Source organism: Prinia subflava, chromosome 18, assembly GCF_021018805.1.
Source record: "Prinia subflava isolate CZ2003 ecotype Zambia chromosome 18, Cam_Psub_1.2, whole genome shotgun sequence".
In the NCBI taxonomy this organism is placed as follows: Eukaryota; Metazoa; Chordata; class Aves; order Passeriformes; family Cisticolidae; genus Prinia; species Prinia subflava.
In genome coordinates, this window is record NC_086264.1 from 4,367,394 (window position 1) to 4,385,665 (window position 18,272).

Genomic DNA, 18,272 nt, shown 5'->3' on the forward strand with positions numbered 1-18,272 from the left:
TCTATAGACAGAGACGTGAACTGTGGCTAATATGGAGAACATGACAGTAGCCCGTATCCTGAGCAGACCTTGCCAGACTCTAATTTAGGAAACAGCACAGTTAATCATAGGAAATTTGTAATTACAGGACTTGCTACTGACTGGGCTTTTATATTCACAAGGGAAGTTACCAGCAATTATGAAATAAGTCTGCTAGGGAACACATGCATTGGGATTTCTTAAGTTTACTAAATTTATGCACTTGACTAACAAATTAGACAATTGCAGCTGAAAGGGTAAATAATTCATAGTGCCACTAAAATATACAGCAAGAAGGTACCATTCTGGTACAAAGCAGATGCACTCATTTATACCAGGGAAAATGATAATTTTTTTTTTTTTTACTTCTGAGGGGCTTTTAATTGTTTAAGTTTAAAAAGAAATAACTAAACTTGCGTACCAATCAGCAGTGTATCTCCTTGAATGAGAACAGCTGAATTTTTAACCCCTTTGACACCCCTACAGTGATTGACTGAGTCATGTCCAGTTTTGTGGCGGCTTTCTACAGACTGATGTTTAGAACAGGGAAAACAAGAAACAAGGAAGCAAAGTTCAAATCATTAATTTCACAGTTTTCTACTCCAATTCTCATTTGAATTCTAGAGCCACATTCAAACCTGACTATAATTGCTAGGCTAATGAAAAGTATCAAAGCAAGAAGAATCATTGCTTCCAGCCACCCTTGCTGCACTCTAAAGGTCTGGGCAGAAGAATTTACAGAAGGTTTGGCTCGCAGGTTTAATAGACCTAGCCTCATTTGTAGCTCCAACAGAACTGATCTCAGAGTTCTGAGATCTTTCTGTATTGAATTTTTATACATTGAAGAGCTAAGCCCTGCCCTGTCATCCTACACAAGTATTTTGGACATGGCTGAGGAAATAGTTTAGAAAGGGATAACCTCACCTGCTTGAGATTATCTACCAACAGTTGCCCTTACTGCAGTGGAAAATTTTCACTGCAGTCATTTGAGGAAAACTTTTGGGTCAGGTTACTCAAAACTGCAGGATTTTCTCTCAGACATATAGAGTGAGTTTGGAAAACAAAAATACAGCAAGAGATTTTAAGAAGGTGTCTTTACATGGCTCAAGGCTGTTCAAATCACAGCGAAGGATAGGAAAGCTGAGTCCTTGGCATGCTGTGCCCAGAATAACCCAGTGTCTTGGTTTGAAAGACAGGTATTTGCTAGGAAGGGGGGCAGGACCTCCGTAGACATGGAGAGTTTGCATCTCCTCCTTCCAAATTATTCTAATTTAAAAAATTAAAGGAGCTTTCAGACAGAGGTATGAGGATAGGAATAACAGTTCTTTACTAGTATATATGACAAAACAACAAACAAACAACAACTACAGCATTAATAATAAACAGAACTAAGAACCTTGAGGGCTTTTTTTTTTCACAAAAAGAGCCCGGGGCAGTTTGATCTTGGTGCCCTTGCAGGACTCCGAGAGGCTGAGCTGGAAGGGAGGAAAGTTCTGGGCTGGTGGATGAGATGAAGTAACTCTGCCTTGGTAGCTGGAATGGCAGGGGGTGTCCCAGCAGGGCTCGCAGTGCTGGGCTACAGAGTAGCAGGGGAACTTCAAAGCTCCGAAGAAGCAGCGGTGGTGGGAGGCTGGAGAAAGCGAGCTCAGGATTCCTGGGTACACGAGCAGTTGACGGTAGACTTCCCAGGACGAGACAGAGGCAGAGTGATGGCCGTGAACTCTTCCTGCAGTGAGGGGCAGCCTGACCGTCCTCCTTGGCGCTGAGAGCAAGAGTGAGTTCCCCTCCCCTAGCTTTGTCTTTTTACCTTTCCCAAAGCTCGTTATCTCTCCCCTCTGAGGGACACTCCCAGAGACTTAAAAACAATAGGTGTAGCCTTGTGTTGCCATGTCTTTTAAGTACTCTCTTTTGTTCTGATTAAGTAGTCATTAAGGCTTCTTGGAAACTTATGGGAAAAAATTCTGTAAGTGAAAAAAAAAGCAAATCTAACCCCCAACACCCACCAATACAATAACATCTCCTTCTGCAAAAGCCCAACAGTAGAAAATTGCCTCTGCACAAGCTGTCAGTGTCACCTGGCAAGACTGAGTTACAAGCTAAACTCTGTGCTCAGTAACAGAAAGGAAGACAGAAACCTGCCCTGGTTAGAAACAGCAAACTCCCATGAACACAGGAAAAGTGTGCATCTTGTAAAGATTAGTGTACTCTTAATTTAATAATTCATCCTCCTCTTGCATTTTCTAGACTGAATCCGATTAAATATCTATTTTCAACCATGGCTTTATATTATTCTAAGTTTTTAGTAATTTTGTTGTAAGTGATAAAGGAAGAAAACAAAGTGAGATCTGTAATCACAAATTTTTTCTTCCACGTCCAAAGAGCTTTTATTATTTCATCTCAGTAGATCTAATCCCCACTTTACCTACTATGAAACTGAACAAATTGCTCACAGATGCAAAGGTAATATAGTGACCAAACCCTCTGAATTTTATCACAATATAACTGACCTGAGAACATGCCAGAGAAAAGGACCTGAATGCTTTAAAACATTTAGAACAAGATGTCATTTTGTAAAATTTTTTTGGTACTTCCTGTCTAGCAAAGTGGATTTATGATCTGCCTTGAATTTGGAAGATCAGGTTTGTTAAAGAATATTTTAAAGTCTGAGGCATGACACAGAGAATGATCACAACATTAGTACCAAACAGTTAACCTGGCTAATGCTGCAATAGAGGTCTCTCCTCCAGCAGCACCCGTACCTGTTGAAGCATTGCCTCCCAGTTTTGTTTGAACAGCTGGTAAACTGGAAATGAACTTGTGGATTCAAGGGCTTACAGTCTTTTCCCTGTAGAAAGAGAACCAAGAAAACCTCTGAAACCACAAACCTAAAACAACTTTTATTATTGGTTCCTTTTTGCTGAATGCCCTTCTCAAAGGAAAACAGAAATGAAAACAACCTCTTTGATTATTGTTCAGCCAAGAACATGCTGCTTCATGCAACAAATGGAATTAGAAAATTGTCAACTAGTTATTCCCAGTTCACTATGTGCTACATCTACCTGATGCTGCTGCTGCTGTACAAACATCCTGAGATCCTTCCATTGCTTCAGAGATTTGACAGATAAAGGCTATGAACACATGATGAATGGTATTTGAAGTACAGCTAGTCATATCTGTTTGTGATGCAAGATGTCCTGTGGGATATTTATATACAACCAACATAACTTAATAATAAAAAGTCGCAATTTTTTAAACAAAATATCAGATTTAAACTGGGACATTTTCTGGTTTTATTTGTACAGAACCAAGTTTCTGCTTATCAGGACACCCTGCTAGTGAAAACCTGGACAATGGAGTCAAATTCCAAAATTTAGTTAGACTCTACTAATTTCCAGGAGCACACACAGAATCAGACTTCCAGAGCCCTGTGAAACTGTGATCTTGCCTTTCCATTCTAGCCTTTTATGTATCTGACCTATATAACACTTTATGCATATGCATGCATACCTTTTCCATTAAAGACTTGTGGGATCACACCATTTCAAACACTTTGGTGGCAACTCTTACTATTTTTCTTTCTTAAGTTGAATAATTCCTAAATTAAAGTTTCCTTGGGTTAGTTGTTGGAAAGACCTCATGGTCTTACACAGTAACACCAGGAGTCAAACACTAAGTGGCTTTACTTTTGTTTCTCCATCTTATTACCTAGATTTTTCTGATATACCACGCCCAGGACATACACAGTGATGGAGATCCAGGAATCTTTTCCTGCCTAACCCAACTGGAGACCATGGAGACAAATTGACCATCAGGTCTCTCCTGCACTTGTGACATGGGTGGGTGTTTCCCCCTCGTTTCCCTCACCACTGGAGGGTGACGACAGCTTGGATATCATGGCCAGCTCTGATCCCACTGCTGCTGCAACATGAGAAGCAACTGATATTAGCAAACTCCAAGACATTGCTACTTGAGCATAACAAACACTTCCCTTCAGCATAAGGGCTCAGGGAAAGTGAGCAGCAAACACTTTGCAAACACTGAGCTCTGCCAGTTCACTGTCTGCCCCAGCCCACAGCATCATACAGAGTCAGAACAGCTTACAAAGAGAAGGGGATGGGAAATAAAAGACTAAACAGGCAATTACTATTAAATAGAAGACTGGTTATTGCAGGTTGAAATTATTCAATGAATAATTATTCAATGAATTTCCAGGTCAAGGAAATTTTACCTGTGACAACTTCTCAGCTGTGAATTAAATTACTTACATTCGTCCCCATCTTCTTAATGTATCACAGAACTTACAGTTGTCAGAATTCATGCTGAAGAACACAATTTTATAGCTGTAACTGCTGTTGTATTCTGAGCTCACACTTGCCTAAAAAACCCAAGCAGATTTCAAATCTCACTGTGAAGAAAACTCCAACACTTCAGTGCAGTAAGTACGTAACTGAACTGAAAACATTTTACTCTACCGTGATCACACCCTGACAGCAGAAAACAGAGCTCCTCCACTCAAAGTGGTGTTTTAGAGGGAATGTTATGCTACCTTTTACACTGAAAAACTAAAACAAATACAGAGTCAGATGCCCTGGAAGAATAAAAGCACCTGTACTTATTGACACAAATGCAGAGCACTAAAAGCTGCAATCTAAAACACCACAAAATGCCCAGCAGAGGTTAACTTACTATTCCCTCCTTTATCTGATTTCTACTTAGGACTTGATAGCTTATATTAAAGAGTACCTGAAATCCTTCACAGTCATACAGACAGACCAGAAATCTAACATTAGAAAAATGAAAGGGTATTTATCATCTTAATGATTTGTATCACCTTTAGGCCACACAGCTGATCAGAATGAAAAGCAAAAGAAACTAGTGAGAGTGCTGCTGTTCCTAGTATCAGAGATGGAGCTCTCTACAAGAGGGGCCAATGGTAGTGGAAAAATTAGGAGAACAAAGAGAATGCTATCTGCAGAAAATTCCAGAACACCGGGAAAAAGTCACAACCTTCTAAAATTGCAGTGACTACACACTCTTACAGGAATAACTCTAGATTTTCATATTATTCTGCAAGGCACCACTTACTATGGAAATGTCAATATTTTAATAAATCATATTAATGAACAAATATAAAACCACAACACTAAAAAACTTACAATTACCTGTAGAGCAACACATTTCCCTTTATCACTTCTCAAAATCAGGTGAAGGGAACATTCTCTATTTTTTCCAGGTAATACCAAGTGAGACATTGTCAATGGAAATTTTTACTCAAGGAAGGGTTTGCTGGAATGCGTTTTTTTCCTTTCTGTTTCTTTTGGTTTTCTACTTTTTTTTTTTTTTTCCTTTAAGAAAGCTATGCTCAAATAAAAATATGTAGCATACTGGTAAGTCTGCTTCACATATAAAATCAATTATATAGTTCATGAATCCAGTAATGTGAAACATATTACCTCTGACTGGGAGAGACTTCTGGGAGAAAATCAGGCCCCCATGGAAAGAACAGGACATCTCTTGCTGTGGAAAGACCAGGTTCTGGCTCTGTAGCAGCTCAGGTCTGCATCCATTTTAGCCCAAAGGGAAAGTTCCTGGAGGACAAGATGGAAAAGATGCTCACCTGGAACTGGGCTTCAAGCTCCTGCACCTGCTTCTTCTGTTTGCCAGGGAGATTTGAATTCTTTCAATGATCCTGTCAATCCCTTGTTCTGTTGACACCATTAACAAGGTCAAAGCTTCAGCTGCTTAACTGCTGTTGCTGATTACATACAACAAAATTAATCTTTATATATTGCAGCTTACCTAGAAATCATTGAAAAAAAGAAGCACATTCTCCTCTCTACTTACTGACTTTCACAACTAGGTGTTCTTTTTTAAAGCAAATATTAACCCTAAACATGAAGCAACTTTGCAGTACAGATTTCTGGGAAAATCCTACACAAAACATGTAAATATGTTAAATTATCCTCTTTTTCTCCCCAAAAGGATTTTCTTCTTTGAAAAGAGGATTTTAACAGACTTGCCCCTCAAAAACTTAGAAAACTTTCACTTTTGGCTGTTTTGGGGTTTTTTTAGTGTTTTATTTTCCTTCTACTGTTCTTTGTGCCTGAGATTGTACTGACCAAATAGAATAAGGAAAAACATAAAAGGCTGAAAAACAAAGAATTGGAATCTTGGTTTTCCTATGACTCAATTCTTCCTTTCATTGATGTCAAAAAGGCAAACAACAACAACAACAAAGTAACCCACCCCAGACACGTCAAAAACAGCACCAATCTAATTCTCCTTGGAGATAATTCATAATATAAAGCTGAAAAACCATCACAGAACTCAGTATATGATACTGGTTGCTTTTGCTATCTAACACTTAAAATTATATTATTTTTATAGTAACTACCAGTAAATTGAAGTTTTCTGGACCTAGAAATAAACTGCTCAGATAAATTGTAACAAAATCTCTATAAACAAGGAGAGGAAATATTCTTTACTCAACTTTATAATGCTTATTTCAACTACATTTGTCTTAGACACATTCAATATACTTGATTTATGATTGAACAAATTATTTGTGGAATGGAACTAACAAAGATTCCAAGTTTATCCCACCTCTCAAGAAGCAAACAGGGCGTGAAGGTTTAGGATGCTTTTACACAAACAAGAGAACTGCTGTTTGTTGCCACAAACAAGAGAACTGTTCATAATTACACTTCCCCAGAATCTATACAGATGTCCCAAGGAACACTATACAGATGTCCCAAGTTCATTGTGCACAACACTGACAGGTCCAAAATTAATCTGAACAGTTTGCTAATGCCAGAGCCTTAATATTAACTGCTGATAACTCAGGAATTCCACATGCAATCACCTTCTGAAATTACAGTTTTACTGTCTTGTAGATAAGAATTTCTTGTTTATCGGGCTGTACAATAGGGCTTGTGTAAACTCTTTTGAAGAGTCTCCTGCAGCAAACAACTCACTCTGATAACATGAATTCGATTGTTACTTGGTTTTAAAGCAGTATTTTTCTCAGTGCTTATGAACAGAATTAGAAAAAAAAAGAAAAAAGTATTTATGAGGTATGAAGAAATCCAGGGCATGTGATTCAGCAGGAAGAAAGACTGTGGGAACCAGCTGTTCACCAGGAAATCAAATATATGTAAACTCAACAATTTTAGCGGCTCAAGCCACCCTGTTAAGATGTCTTTCCACTTGCCCTGCCAGCCACAGTGAGGAGTATGAATACAGTACTTAAAACTAAATGGCTCAAAACTTTCATTTCAGTTTCATGTAACTAGAAGCAATAAATCCTCCTCAATCTCATACAGGAATACTGAATGTTGACAGATTTCCACAGTTCTCTACCCACACATTCTGGCATCTCAAGAACCAATTCAAGTTAATGAGTTTCATACAGTAATGAGAAAGCTGCAAATAAAATCAGACAAAACCGTGCTACAACAAAATGCAGAATTGTGATATGAATAAAACAAACCTGCATACAATCAGTAGTCAATTAGAATGACAAATTCTGTGTGGTTTCAAATCAAATAATTTTAATGGAGCCTTGTAGGTTAGATACAAAAATAGTTGCAGACAGCCAAGAGTTTAATTGCAAGTGTCCAGGATTTCCAGGCACTGCTACTAATGTCTAAGTTCTAAAAATGTCATTAATGAGGAGAAGTTTGCTTAAAGTTTCTTTGTTTAAATGAGGATAAAATTTTTCTTTATCTTCATTTTTTTTATTTTCAAGCTGTTTTGCATCAGAATGTCTTTGGTTTTTTCCTACTAACACATTTTCAACAAAATTAGGAAAAATAACGTGTGAAGGCATTACAGTTGTTTCTCCTGACTATGCTTACTGTCCAGGTGGAATGTCTGGAGTTTGTACATATGCAAATACACCACTTTGGATCCACTCTTCTCACTGAGGCTGTATTTAGCTGTCAGTTTCTCCATGGACATTTTCCATGTGCACTTTGAGGTAGTCATTCCTTGTAAACTTCTTGTGGCAGAGCTGGCACTCTGCCATGGGGCGGTTGGGGTTGTGAGTCAGCTTGTGTCGGATCAGCATCTTCTTCAGGCTGAAGGACAGGTCACAAACCTGAGGCAGTGAAAACAAGACAAAGACAAATGAAGTATTAAAATTTCGAGCATGTATAACACTCCTAAGGTTACATCACTGAGGCCACAGCCTCACATACCTGCAGTATTTAATGAATGAGTTGCTCTTTGGAACAAAAACTCTTTCAGGGAACACTTGAAAGATTTTTACTGTGCCTGGCATCTTTTTATGTTGTATATTAGGAGTAGTACCACAAGCATAAGGATGCTGTCTGTCTAAAAAAGACTCAATCTTCAAAATACCAACACTTTGAGGTGTCCTGGTAACATTGTGGTGCTTTGTTCAGGTTTTTTAAAGCTATTTTTACCTGGGATGCAGCAAAAATTATGACAAAACATCACAGGCATCCATCAGTGCAAATGAAATATATCCTTCCTGAGCTCCAGAATGACACTGCAGCTTCCAAAAGAATCAGTTCCAATTGCTCAGTTACAAGGAGGGAGGAGTGAGAACGAAGAGGTTCTGAAGACTGCAAGAAAGGTTAATTACTAATATAAAGGAAACCTTGTTGTTCCAGCCTTTCTCTGCCTGGCAAAGAAAATGGAAGAAATCTGGTAAATGAAGGTGTAATTCCTTTGCATTATTATCTGGTGTGTCGCTTTCCTTCCTCCACTGTACTCCAAGCAGTCCAGTTCATTCTGCCATTTGAATACACGGATAGAGGCATGAGGGACTCTGCCATACTAAAGCCATCACTTTATAAAATTCCCTGTACTGAAGTTAAAATGAAAAACACAAAAGGTTAAAAGAACAAGTTCAGCAAAGAAAAGCTAGAATTAAAAGTTAAGGCAAGACACCAACTCAACTAAAACTGTGCAGTTATACTGGCACATTCATCTACCATGCAAGGAAATATTGTAAAATGAATTTAACAGGGAAATGAAGAAAAAAAGAAAAGGAGGCAGCTGCTGATTTGACAAATGAAATAGACAAGAGTCGTATAATTAAACAAGAATGAACATCCATAGGCTTGCACTCCTAAAATTCCATGTTCATTCCAGACAATATCTTTCATGCAGAAAAAAACTCAAGGAACCCAGGACAATCCCTCTTGAGAAAAATAAAGCTTTAAATTTATATTGCAAATGCTGAATGATGACTGATTCCTTTTGAAAGCACAACAACAAGAGCTGACTATCCAAGCAGATCATCTTGACCTCTAGCAAATGGATTTTTATGCCAATTAAGGCAAAACCATTAAAGGACCATAAAATGGCAATGGCCAAAGGCAAGTTTTGTACCCAAAATAATTTCTCCCCACACTGTGTGTCCTGCTGCACTAGAACACATTTGACTTTATGACATGACATAATGCTGAAGACCTTCATACAGCAACTGTAGCTCTCCAGCTTTCCCCCAGTGAATAATCTCTGAATAAACCTCTTTGAGACCCAAGCAACAGCCACCCTTTTGTTACTGACACAATTACAGCACCCATTGGTCAGCTCTGAGCACTGCTTTGACCAAACACCAGTTTCTGCTTCTCCTCCACAGAGCACACAAAAGGAATCCATAACATTTATCTAATCACAGCCACAAATCCCAATGTGTTAAAAGTGTCACACTTGTAAATACTCCATGTTTCTTGAGACTCAGGAGGCCAATCAGGGACATACACATAGACGTGTGTGTGTTCTGTGTATCTTACACACACCTCTTCATTTCTAAAATAAACAGCTTATAACACAGCCTCAAAGTACATTTTTTCATTTATTCTGCTCATGTAACCAATATAATGTGTCCTTCTGTTCCTCCAAGGCTCTAGCATGTTGTGCTACCTTCCTTCTTCAAAAAGTACAAGGAATGCACAGGATTATTGAAGGTATGGCACATCCTATGCTGTGCTTATGCAGAAAGGTTTAGGGGATTTTTTAAAGTGTTTGCTTTATATTTCAATTTTGTAAGCAAGACTGATATTTTATAGATTTACAACCACTCTTGCTAATGTGCGTTTGAGCTCTAATCAATCTCTTCAAAATATTCAAAGTTTTGGTCAGGTAGGGAGGATGGAAAAGACTGACACTTCAAAGTAAGTGTAAGGTCAACCAGAGGCAGAGTGGAAGGAAATACTGTACTGGAAAGAAAGCAGGACAGGCAGTACTTGACCCTGCCCCCCAAAAATAATCTATTGTCTCTGAGAAACTGAAGTTCAACTGGTCTTCCAGTAAAAAACAGGCTAGTCTGGAGAGGACAGACATCTAATCTGCTATGAAAAATTTCTATTTCTATATCTCAGTTATTTCCACTTTTCTAGGTGACATGTTTTAGAACTACCATCTTAAAATGGGAATATTCAATTTCCACTATGATCCGTGGGATGTGAGAGCTTTGAGACATTAAGGTCTTAAAATGCTTTTGCTGACTGGTAAGACACAGGAATAGACATAGATAAACTGTAGCACCTTCCTCAAACAGAGTACAAGGATTAATTTCACATGTAACTCAATCCTGCACTGTAATGACTGTTCCATGTGCCTGAGAGTAAGACAGGAAGAGAAGACATGATTTTTATTTCTGATTCTGAGGAAAAAAAAATCTATTTAAAGCAAAAATACAGACTAAAAGAACACTAAAAGAATTGGTATGTGGTATTCCTGAGATAAGAACTTGTGGAAGTTGTTGTCATAAATTACCACTCAAGTCATTGTAAGAAAAACAATGAGAGCATCTACAGATATCTTGAGTGGAATAAAAAATTGCAGGTGAAAATACTTGAGTGTAAAAAGGAAATTTAGTATCAGGTAGCCCACAATAAATGTCTCCCCAGAGGGACATTTTTCTCTAACTGTCCACCACTGGTTTTCCTGTAACTTCTACGTAAACATTTGGAATCATGCAATGTGCAAGGCAGATTTGGAGGAATGGGCTGCTTTGGGTGATATTTACTCTGGTGTCCCCAGCATGTGCAGAACAGGAGCCCAGGTGAAATAATGAGAAGTGATTGAAAACATCAATTTTAGCCCTCTCTAAGTGTGCGTTAAACAGACCACGGTGGGCACCTGGGTGACTGGAGCATGCAGAAATGAACAGTGGAGGCAACTGCTGTTATGTCCAAACCCCAAAAGATCAGCAGCCTCTGGCAGTGTGCAGCCAGCAAAAGGCTCCTTCTAAAGAGTGATTTTGATGATACAAGAAATTTTAAGCACAAAAAATATAACCAGTAACTGAAAGTACACTCTGAAAAATTCTCAAGCAAAGGAGTAGGACTAGACACGGATTACAGCTGTTTCTAGAAATGCTATGGTTTGGGAAAGTACAGCTCTACCTAATTCATGAAGAAAATTGAAGGAAAAGCTGAAACAGGGAAGTATGTTTTCATACATCTCCTATTTCTAATTAAATCAAGGAAAAAAAAATAAAATTGAACCATCATACCAAGTTAGTCTGCAAAAGCACACTCTGAATCCAAGGGCAGTGAATCTTGGATCCACAGTGTGGGAAAAACTGCATTTACACTGCAAGCTGGCCAAGAGCTGATAAACAGTATAACAATCTGAAAGCTGAGAAAGTTACTGACAATGATCTAGAGTTAGAGAAATCCTCCAGGTACTATCCAGAGCCAGGCTGAGATTATCCCAAAAGAATACAGCAAATCTCCTAACTTGTAGACATCAGCAAAATATCTTAGTTGAACTTTTTCATGAAATTAATGTATTTTATGCTCAGTGAAATTACATTGGATCATTCACTAAAAACCAGAACAGTTAACACACCCTTGAAACTTTCCTGCCAAGCTGTTATTCTAATTTTGCATCCAATTATATAAATTTCTGAGCAAATTTACAGCTGCTCAGACTAAGCCATCTAGGATATAACTGAGAGCTGGCAGTCCCCTGTGACTGCTTCATGAAGAGTCACTATCACAAAACAAAATACCTACGCTAATTCTGCATCCATTCTGATGCCTTTCTCTAAATCCTTGAGCAACGATTTTGGCATTTGATAGTTCTGAAAGACATTATTCCTCAAGTTTCTGCACACTCAGCATTCTCACCTACCTCCGAAAAGCTGAAAGATATTGTACACAAGCAGGGGGTGGGGGGGAACAGGCTGCATGAAGGGTACCTGACAGTGATCTATGAACTATCACAGGATATGCTGCATTTCAGCCCTGCAAGTGTGCACACATCCCAGATTTCCTCACTGAACAACAACGAGAGGCTGTGAGCAGAAGTTGAAAATATCAGACCAGATTTCAACAGAAACAGGTAATTCCGAATTCATATTTGTGAATGTCAGAAGCATTGAGATTCCATGTAATAAAGGAAATCCCTTTTCCTACACAAGCTAATCTCCAAATATTAACCTGTCATACAATTCATACAGGAATCCAAGCAGCATGAATTTGTAAATGGTAACATCCAAACTGCATTACTAATGGTGAAAATAACTCTTAGGGAATCCAAAACCATAAAATTAATGGAAGTGTGTGGGTCTTGGCAAGTAAAGAGGGTACATGAAATTCCCTGAATGGCTCTTCATTCCTTGGGCAATCCAAGCTCATGTGAAGTATAACTGCCACAAGCAATAGGTGCAAGGCCACAATATCACTGCAATTAAATCCTGCTGCTGCACTGAGGCTGAGATGATGGGAAAGGAGGAGAGGAACTCACATCACACTGGAAGGGCTTCTCCCCGGTGTGGGTCCTCATATGCTCGTCCAGGCCTCGCTTCTGACTGAAAGCCTTGTTACACTCTGAGCACTGGTATGGCTTTTCCTGCATGAAATGACAACAGCAAGTGAAAGTGAGTCAACACAGAGCCCCGGTCATTAAAGGAGTGGAATTCCATGCTGGATGGTGCAAGTTTTATACTCTCTCCAAGGTATTACAGTCAGTGAAAACAACAGAAAATTACTTTCAAATGATTAAGTGAAAGCTGGGAAAGCTGTGGCCTGACAGTTTCCACTTCAGCACCCACTTATGAATTAATTATCTGTTCCAGTCTTTCAAACCCAGCCATTTGGGGAGTCTGCTTTTTGTCACGTAAAAAGGTACAGAAATATAAAATTCCTATGTTCTTTCCTTTGTCCTCCACAAATGCTTAAAGCATACAGACAAGTAAGATTATCTACAAAAACCTCAAGTTTGTTTGGAGGTTTCCAAGCAGGGGAAGAGGGGAGGAAGAGGAGGTACTACGAAAGCTTGTGGTAGCAGAAAAACTTATTTTGAAAAGTGGTGACAGAAGGTTAATCACATATTCATTGCAGAATCTCAAAAGAAGTGCAGATGGCAACCAAACCATCTGTATTTTTATTAGAACTACGGGTTAACAGCTACTGTAAAACATGATGTTAGAAAAGTTGCAATCTCACTGACTTCTAATAAAGAGATGCATAAGGAAACCCACTTATGTTAAGATTTTTTTCTTTTAAGTTCTTCCTTCATACAGGAATTTATATACGCACAATTCCTCCTTGATTCCACTAAAGTTACAAAAGAACTCTATAGAAATCAACAATAAATCAATTAAATGCAAGAATTAGCATTATGGCACTGCACATGGCCTCATTGAAATTTTCATGTTCTAGAGGCACCCTTATTTTTGAATCAACTAGACTTCCCTCAACTCTCATTCTACTTTTTTTCTGTGGTCTCTAGTTGTCTGTTCAAGTTCTGAAGAAAGGTATTTTAAGAAAAGTAAATACTTTTTACTAAATTAAACTGAAAGCAATGACTATAAATCAATAGGCCAAAAAAAAAAAAAGCAGCTATATCTATGAATTAACAAGTAATAAAAAATAATCAAGTTCTTTTGGGAGATGATGTAGGATCCAGGGATAAGTGAGATGGAACAACTCAGGCATTAAAGCAACAAAGAGAATAAGCTGTCTGGTTATTGAATTCCTGCTCTCAGTCTCTCGGAACATCAGGTCTCCATATACTCCTGAATTCTGCCAGGATTCACCAGCATTCACCATACATCTAACACAGTGCACTATCAATTTGAGCTGGGTATGTCCCAGTCTCTCTTTTGGGGCAGCTCTCTGCAAGTCCAGACACCCCGGTGGGGCAAAGATAGGGTTCTTTCATTTTGCAGTCTTCTTCCATCAAGTTTCCTAGGAAAGGCAGTTATTTACATGATTCTTCAGTAGACAGGAAAACATAACAAATTACCTAAAAAAGGTCTGAATCAATCTGTGAAAAAAAGAGTTATCATTGAGACCAAAAGGTTCATGTCACAGGGAGCTTTGCTGACCTGACTGAAGACTTCATGGAGCAGGGTCTGCACTTTTAAGGGGAATGTATGAGCCATGTGAAAAGCAGGTTTCTGCAACAATCCCTTAATTGCTTTTGCATTGTGGTTAACACAAACCACATTTCTGTGAGTTCTCCAAAAGCAGCCTTTCTGTGTGGAGGTTGTTCCCCAGAAAGTGCACATCTTAAACACCTATGAAAGCATTCACTACTGTAAACTGCACCAGGTGGACTTGCTCCCTTTTTATTATCTTGGACTTCAGCTATCTGAAGAATTGACTTGATAATGACCAGGTCAATCATTCCAGTACTAAATGGATTTCAGGATTCCATTTTGGACAAAGAGTCATTTTACACTCTGGGAAGCTGAAGTCACAAACCTGGTCTGTATTATCTTCCCCCAGGTTATGTTTGGCAGTTATACATTTTATATTTGTATTATTCTCTGTGGCAAAAAAGGATGTATCTAACATCCCCCTTGGCATTTGTACTGAAATTCACATATGTAGTGCATGAAACACATCCAAAGCTGTCTTTGATCTAATTTTAGATCCCTTCCATCTGTATATTTCGGTGACTTCAGCAGACATGACTGATTCACACCACCCTCCTCTTCCCTGAGTGAAGCTGCCCTCCATTCACATCTGTGTCTGTTTCAGGAAAATCAATAGTGCTGTCCAGAGTAAAACTTGGCCCTCAGTTTATCTCCAGAGGAAAAAAAACTAATTTTTAAATGTTTTTATTTTGAAGAACACATCATCCTCACAGATCAATTTCTACAAAACAAAACATTCTGTGCTTTTCCTCTTCTCTTTGCTCCTTCTCCCCCTCATGTCAAATTTCCACTGCACAGTGCTTGGAGAAAGCAACACTTGTAACATGGAAAATATGATGTTTACTTGGCACAACCATCACTGCTTTAAATGTGAGCAGAGGAGAAAAAAGATAAAAACCATGGCAACAGGTCTGAAAAAGTTAATGCCACCATGAAAGGACAAAAGGGGCCAACGCTGAGAAGAAAGCTGGAGAGATTTAAAACATCAAGATAATGGAAAAACCTGCTAAATGTGAACAAAACAGGAGCTCATTGGGAAGATGATCCAAGCCTGACTTCAGAGGAGTTAGCAAGTGCTGGTACTATAAATCTGCCCTCTGTTGAAGAAGCATCTACCAGGCCATGGCTATAGTGGCAGCCAAGCTGAAGGATCAAATGTGCTTTCTTTTACTGACAATCTAAATGAAGAAGGGAGCAGGGAGAGCGAGAGAGACAGGATGTGACTGATAACTGCAGTGATTTAATATCACAGTTTTAAGCATGCCCGGTATGAATAGAAATACATAGATCAGGATTTACAACCTTCCTGCCTTTGAACAAGGAAAGACCAAGCAGAGCTCAGTGGTACTCTGGAAGGTGCTTTGCTGCAAGACTGACACATACTAACCTAAAACCTCCCATCTCTGATAGGTTTCACTATTAAAACTGGGGAATGAGAGAAATAAACATTTTTTAAATCATGTCAAATAAAACAGTGCCTGCAACACACTTCTGTGTTTGTGGATGGCTGAATCATAAATCACACCTTGAATTCTAAACAAGTTGTGCTTTGCCTTAGAAAGACCTCACTCAGAACACAGCAAATCTCAAGGACATTTGATGCACCTTCAACAGCTTGACACAAAGCGTGCAGTGTCCTACAAGCACAGCAAATCGAAATACTCAAATGCAGAATATTTGAACTGCTACCTGCTGCTGCAGTTGCCTGTTTGTCCCTTAAAAATATAAATACATTATGTACACTAAGTTAGCACTTGTGCATTAGAACTATTGCATCAGCTCCCCAGTTACAGCAAGACAAACATAATTTAAACATTATTATTATCAAATAAACATATATCCAGAATTAAATAAGAGTTAAGAACACAACTACTAACTTGAAGGGTCTGTATTTTCAACATGCTGGAAACTGAAGCTTGAAAGAATTTCAGAGAAAAAAGGCACAGCTTATCAGGCAGGTCTTGTATTACATGTAAATGTTTACACTTGTGACATGAACGTGGAAATTGACAGACATGAATAATGGAGATGCCACAGGACACAAAAATTAAAATAAATAATCCTTTTCTTTCCATTATTCTAAAACAAAGCTTTCCTTTGCCCTAGAAAAATCTCAAAATGTCTGTTCATGAGATACTGATATAGTAACAGTATCTGCTTTCAAAACGCATTTTATGTGAAATTTTTGAATATCAGTATTACTCTTAGTAAATATGATCTATGTACTTGCATTATCACCTGAACAGAGGGTTAATAAAAAGACTGTTTTGAAAAAACATCAGGTAAATGGAAAAATGTGGCCTAGGATGAACAAACATAACCAGCCAGATAACATTAAAATACACCAGTCATGTCTGCAGCTACCAGGAGCTCGTTACTCTCAAAGAGAAATCTGGAAATCCTACAGCTTTGCCAACCTGAAAATGCAGGAAACCTGCTTACACTTAAAATCACAGATAGACCAAGTTAGCAGACTCCAGTTTTGTAGCTAAGTGTGAAAAAAGTTCAAGAACTAACAAGATGCTCTCTTAGTAACTGGAAAGTTTCTGCAAGTTACAGCAAGTGGCTGATCCAGAGACAGGGACTTACTTGAATTACTAACATAACACTGACACTGGAAGACAAAGGGTGATGAGAATTTACAACTCTACAGAAGTAGTAGGGATTTGAAACGTCTAATATTAAACCTCAATTAAAAGTCACTTTCACAAGAACATGCCTCTTCTATTGAAAAGTAAAATCCTTAATAAAAAATATTTCCAACGATTAGAGCAGGCCAAGAAATTTTCCTGTTAAAACAACTGTGAGGTAATTCTGGAAGATTTAAACAAAAATGTGTCTTTTATTCGAAAAGACTAATGTTTTTGTTAGACTAAGTCTCAATTAATTCTGTTTCAGGAGTACTAAAGAAATAATCCTTTTTGCACTAAAATTTGTAATTAAAACAAAAGCATCTATATTTTCTGAAATGCCTGCCAAACTGCTGAGGTAATTTCTGCCCCTAAAATTTAGTGAAGGAGGGTTTATTTAATCAGCATTGATGAAAAGTCAATAGATGTTCACCTGTTCCTGGAAAATAACAGTATTAATATAGAAAAACTACATTTTCACTCTACAAGGAAGAGATAATCATCAGTCAACATTACATAAAAATGTGTGAAAATATAGGTGCAGTGGGATTCAAACTTCCACATTCTGTGTGCAAACAGAGATTTCAAAGGCAAGGAAACCACAGCCCTGGCAAAGTTGTCATCCTCAGGCAGATGTTTGGGAACTCACCCCCATCTCACTAACAGGGATATACAGATATAAAATCCAAGAGGGAAAAACTCTTCCAAATTCAATCAACACATCATATTATTTCATTACTCACTGTCATGTGCACAAAAGTCTATATTTAGTACACAAAGTATTTTTTTTGGCAATAGCATTCTATGGTACTTCTACAACACATGACCTTTTCTCAATCTTTAAGCTCAAATATTTCCTGGGAAACACAGGAGAAGTGAAATTATGTCAATACCGTCCTTGCATTATTTCTCATTTACTATTATTTTAATATTCTTCTGGGTTAAAAAAGAGGGGGCAGTGTAAAGTTCCAAATCAGAGCCTTGGAAAGCCTGTTTAACTCAGGACCTATTCTTGTTCAGCAAAAAAAAAAACAAACTGTCTGGAAGAGTCCTCTAGAGGAGACTGCCTCAATTCCATACTCACCATGATTTCTCCCTATTCCCATGAAATTAATAAATAAAACTTGAAATTATTTCACAGCTGGTTAATTTCTGCACATATGGTGGTTTTAAACGTATTTTAATATTAATGTGTTTTAAAATAGTAGGCACTTATGCATGAAACAAAAATGATACACTGAAATTTCTCTAAT

General features: G+C 38.1%; 1 protein-coding gene across 6 annotated transcripts in view; it reads right to left on the reverse strand.

The window, feature by feature from the left end:
* Window positions 1–1,334: 1,334 nt before the first annotated feature.
* The window catches only part of PRDM5 (PR/SET domain 5), a 67,958-nt gene continuing 51,020 nt past the window's right edge, over window positions 1,335–18,272 (reverse strand). For 2 of the 6 annotated variants that reach the window (XM_063415006.1, XM_063415004.1), the window contains exons 15-16: window positions 12,751–12,855; window positions 4,909–8,116 (exon numbers count right to left, since the gene is read on the reverse strand). In XM_063415006.1, the coding sequence (XP_063271076.1) occupies window positions 7,952–8,116; window positions 12,751–12,855 (270 nt within the window). In that variant the 3' untranslated portion in view covers window positions 4,909–7,951. Of the gene's footprint in view, window positions 1,980–2,777; window positions 8,117–12,750; window positions 12,856–18,272 lie in introns of those variants that run through there. The other 4 variants (XR_010082587.1, XM_063415005.1, XM_063415007.1 and 1 more) reach the window with 4 other exon arrangements.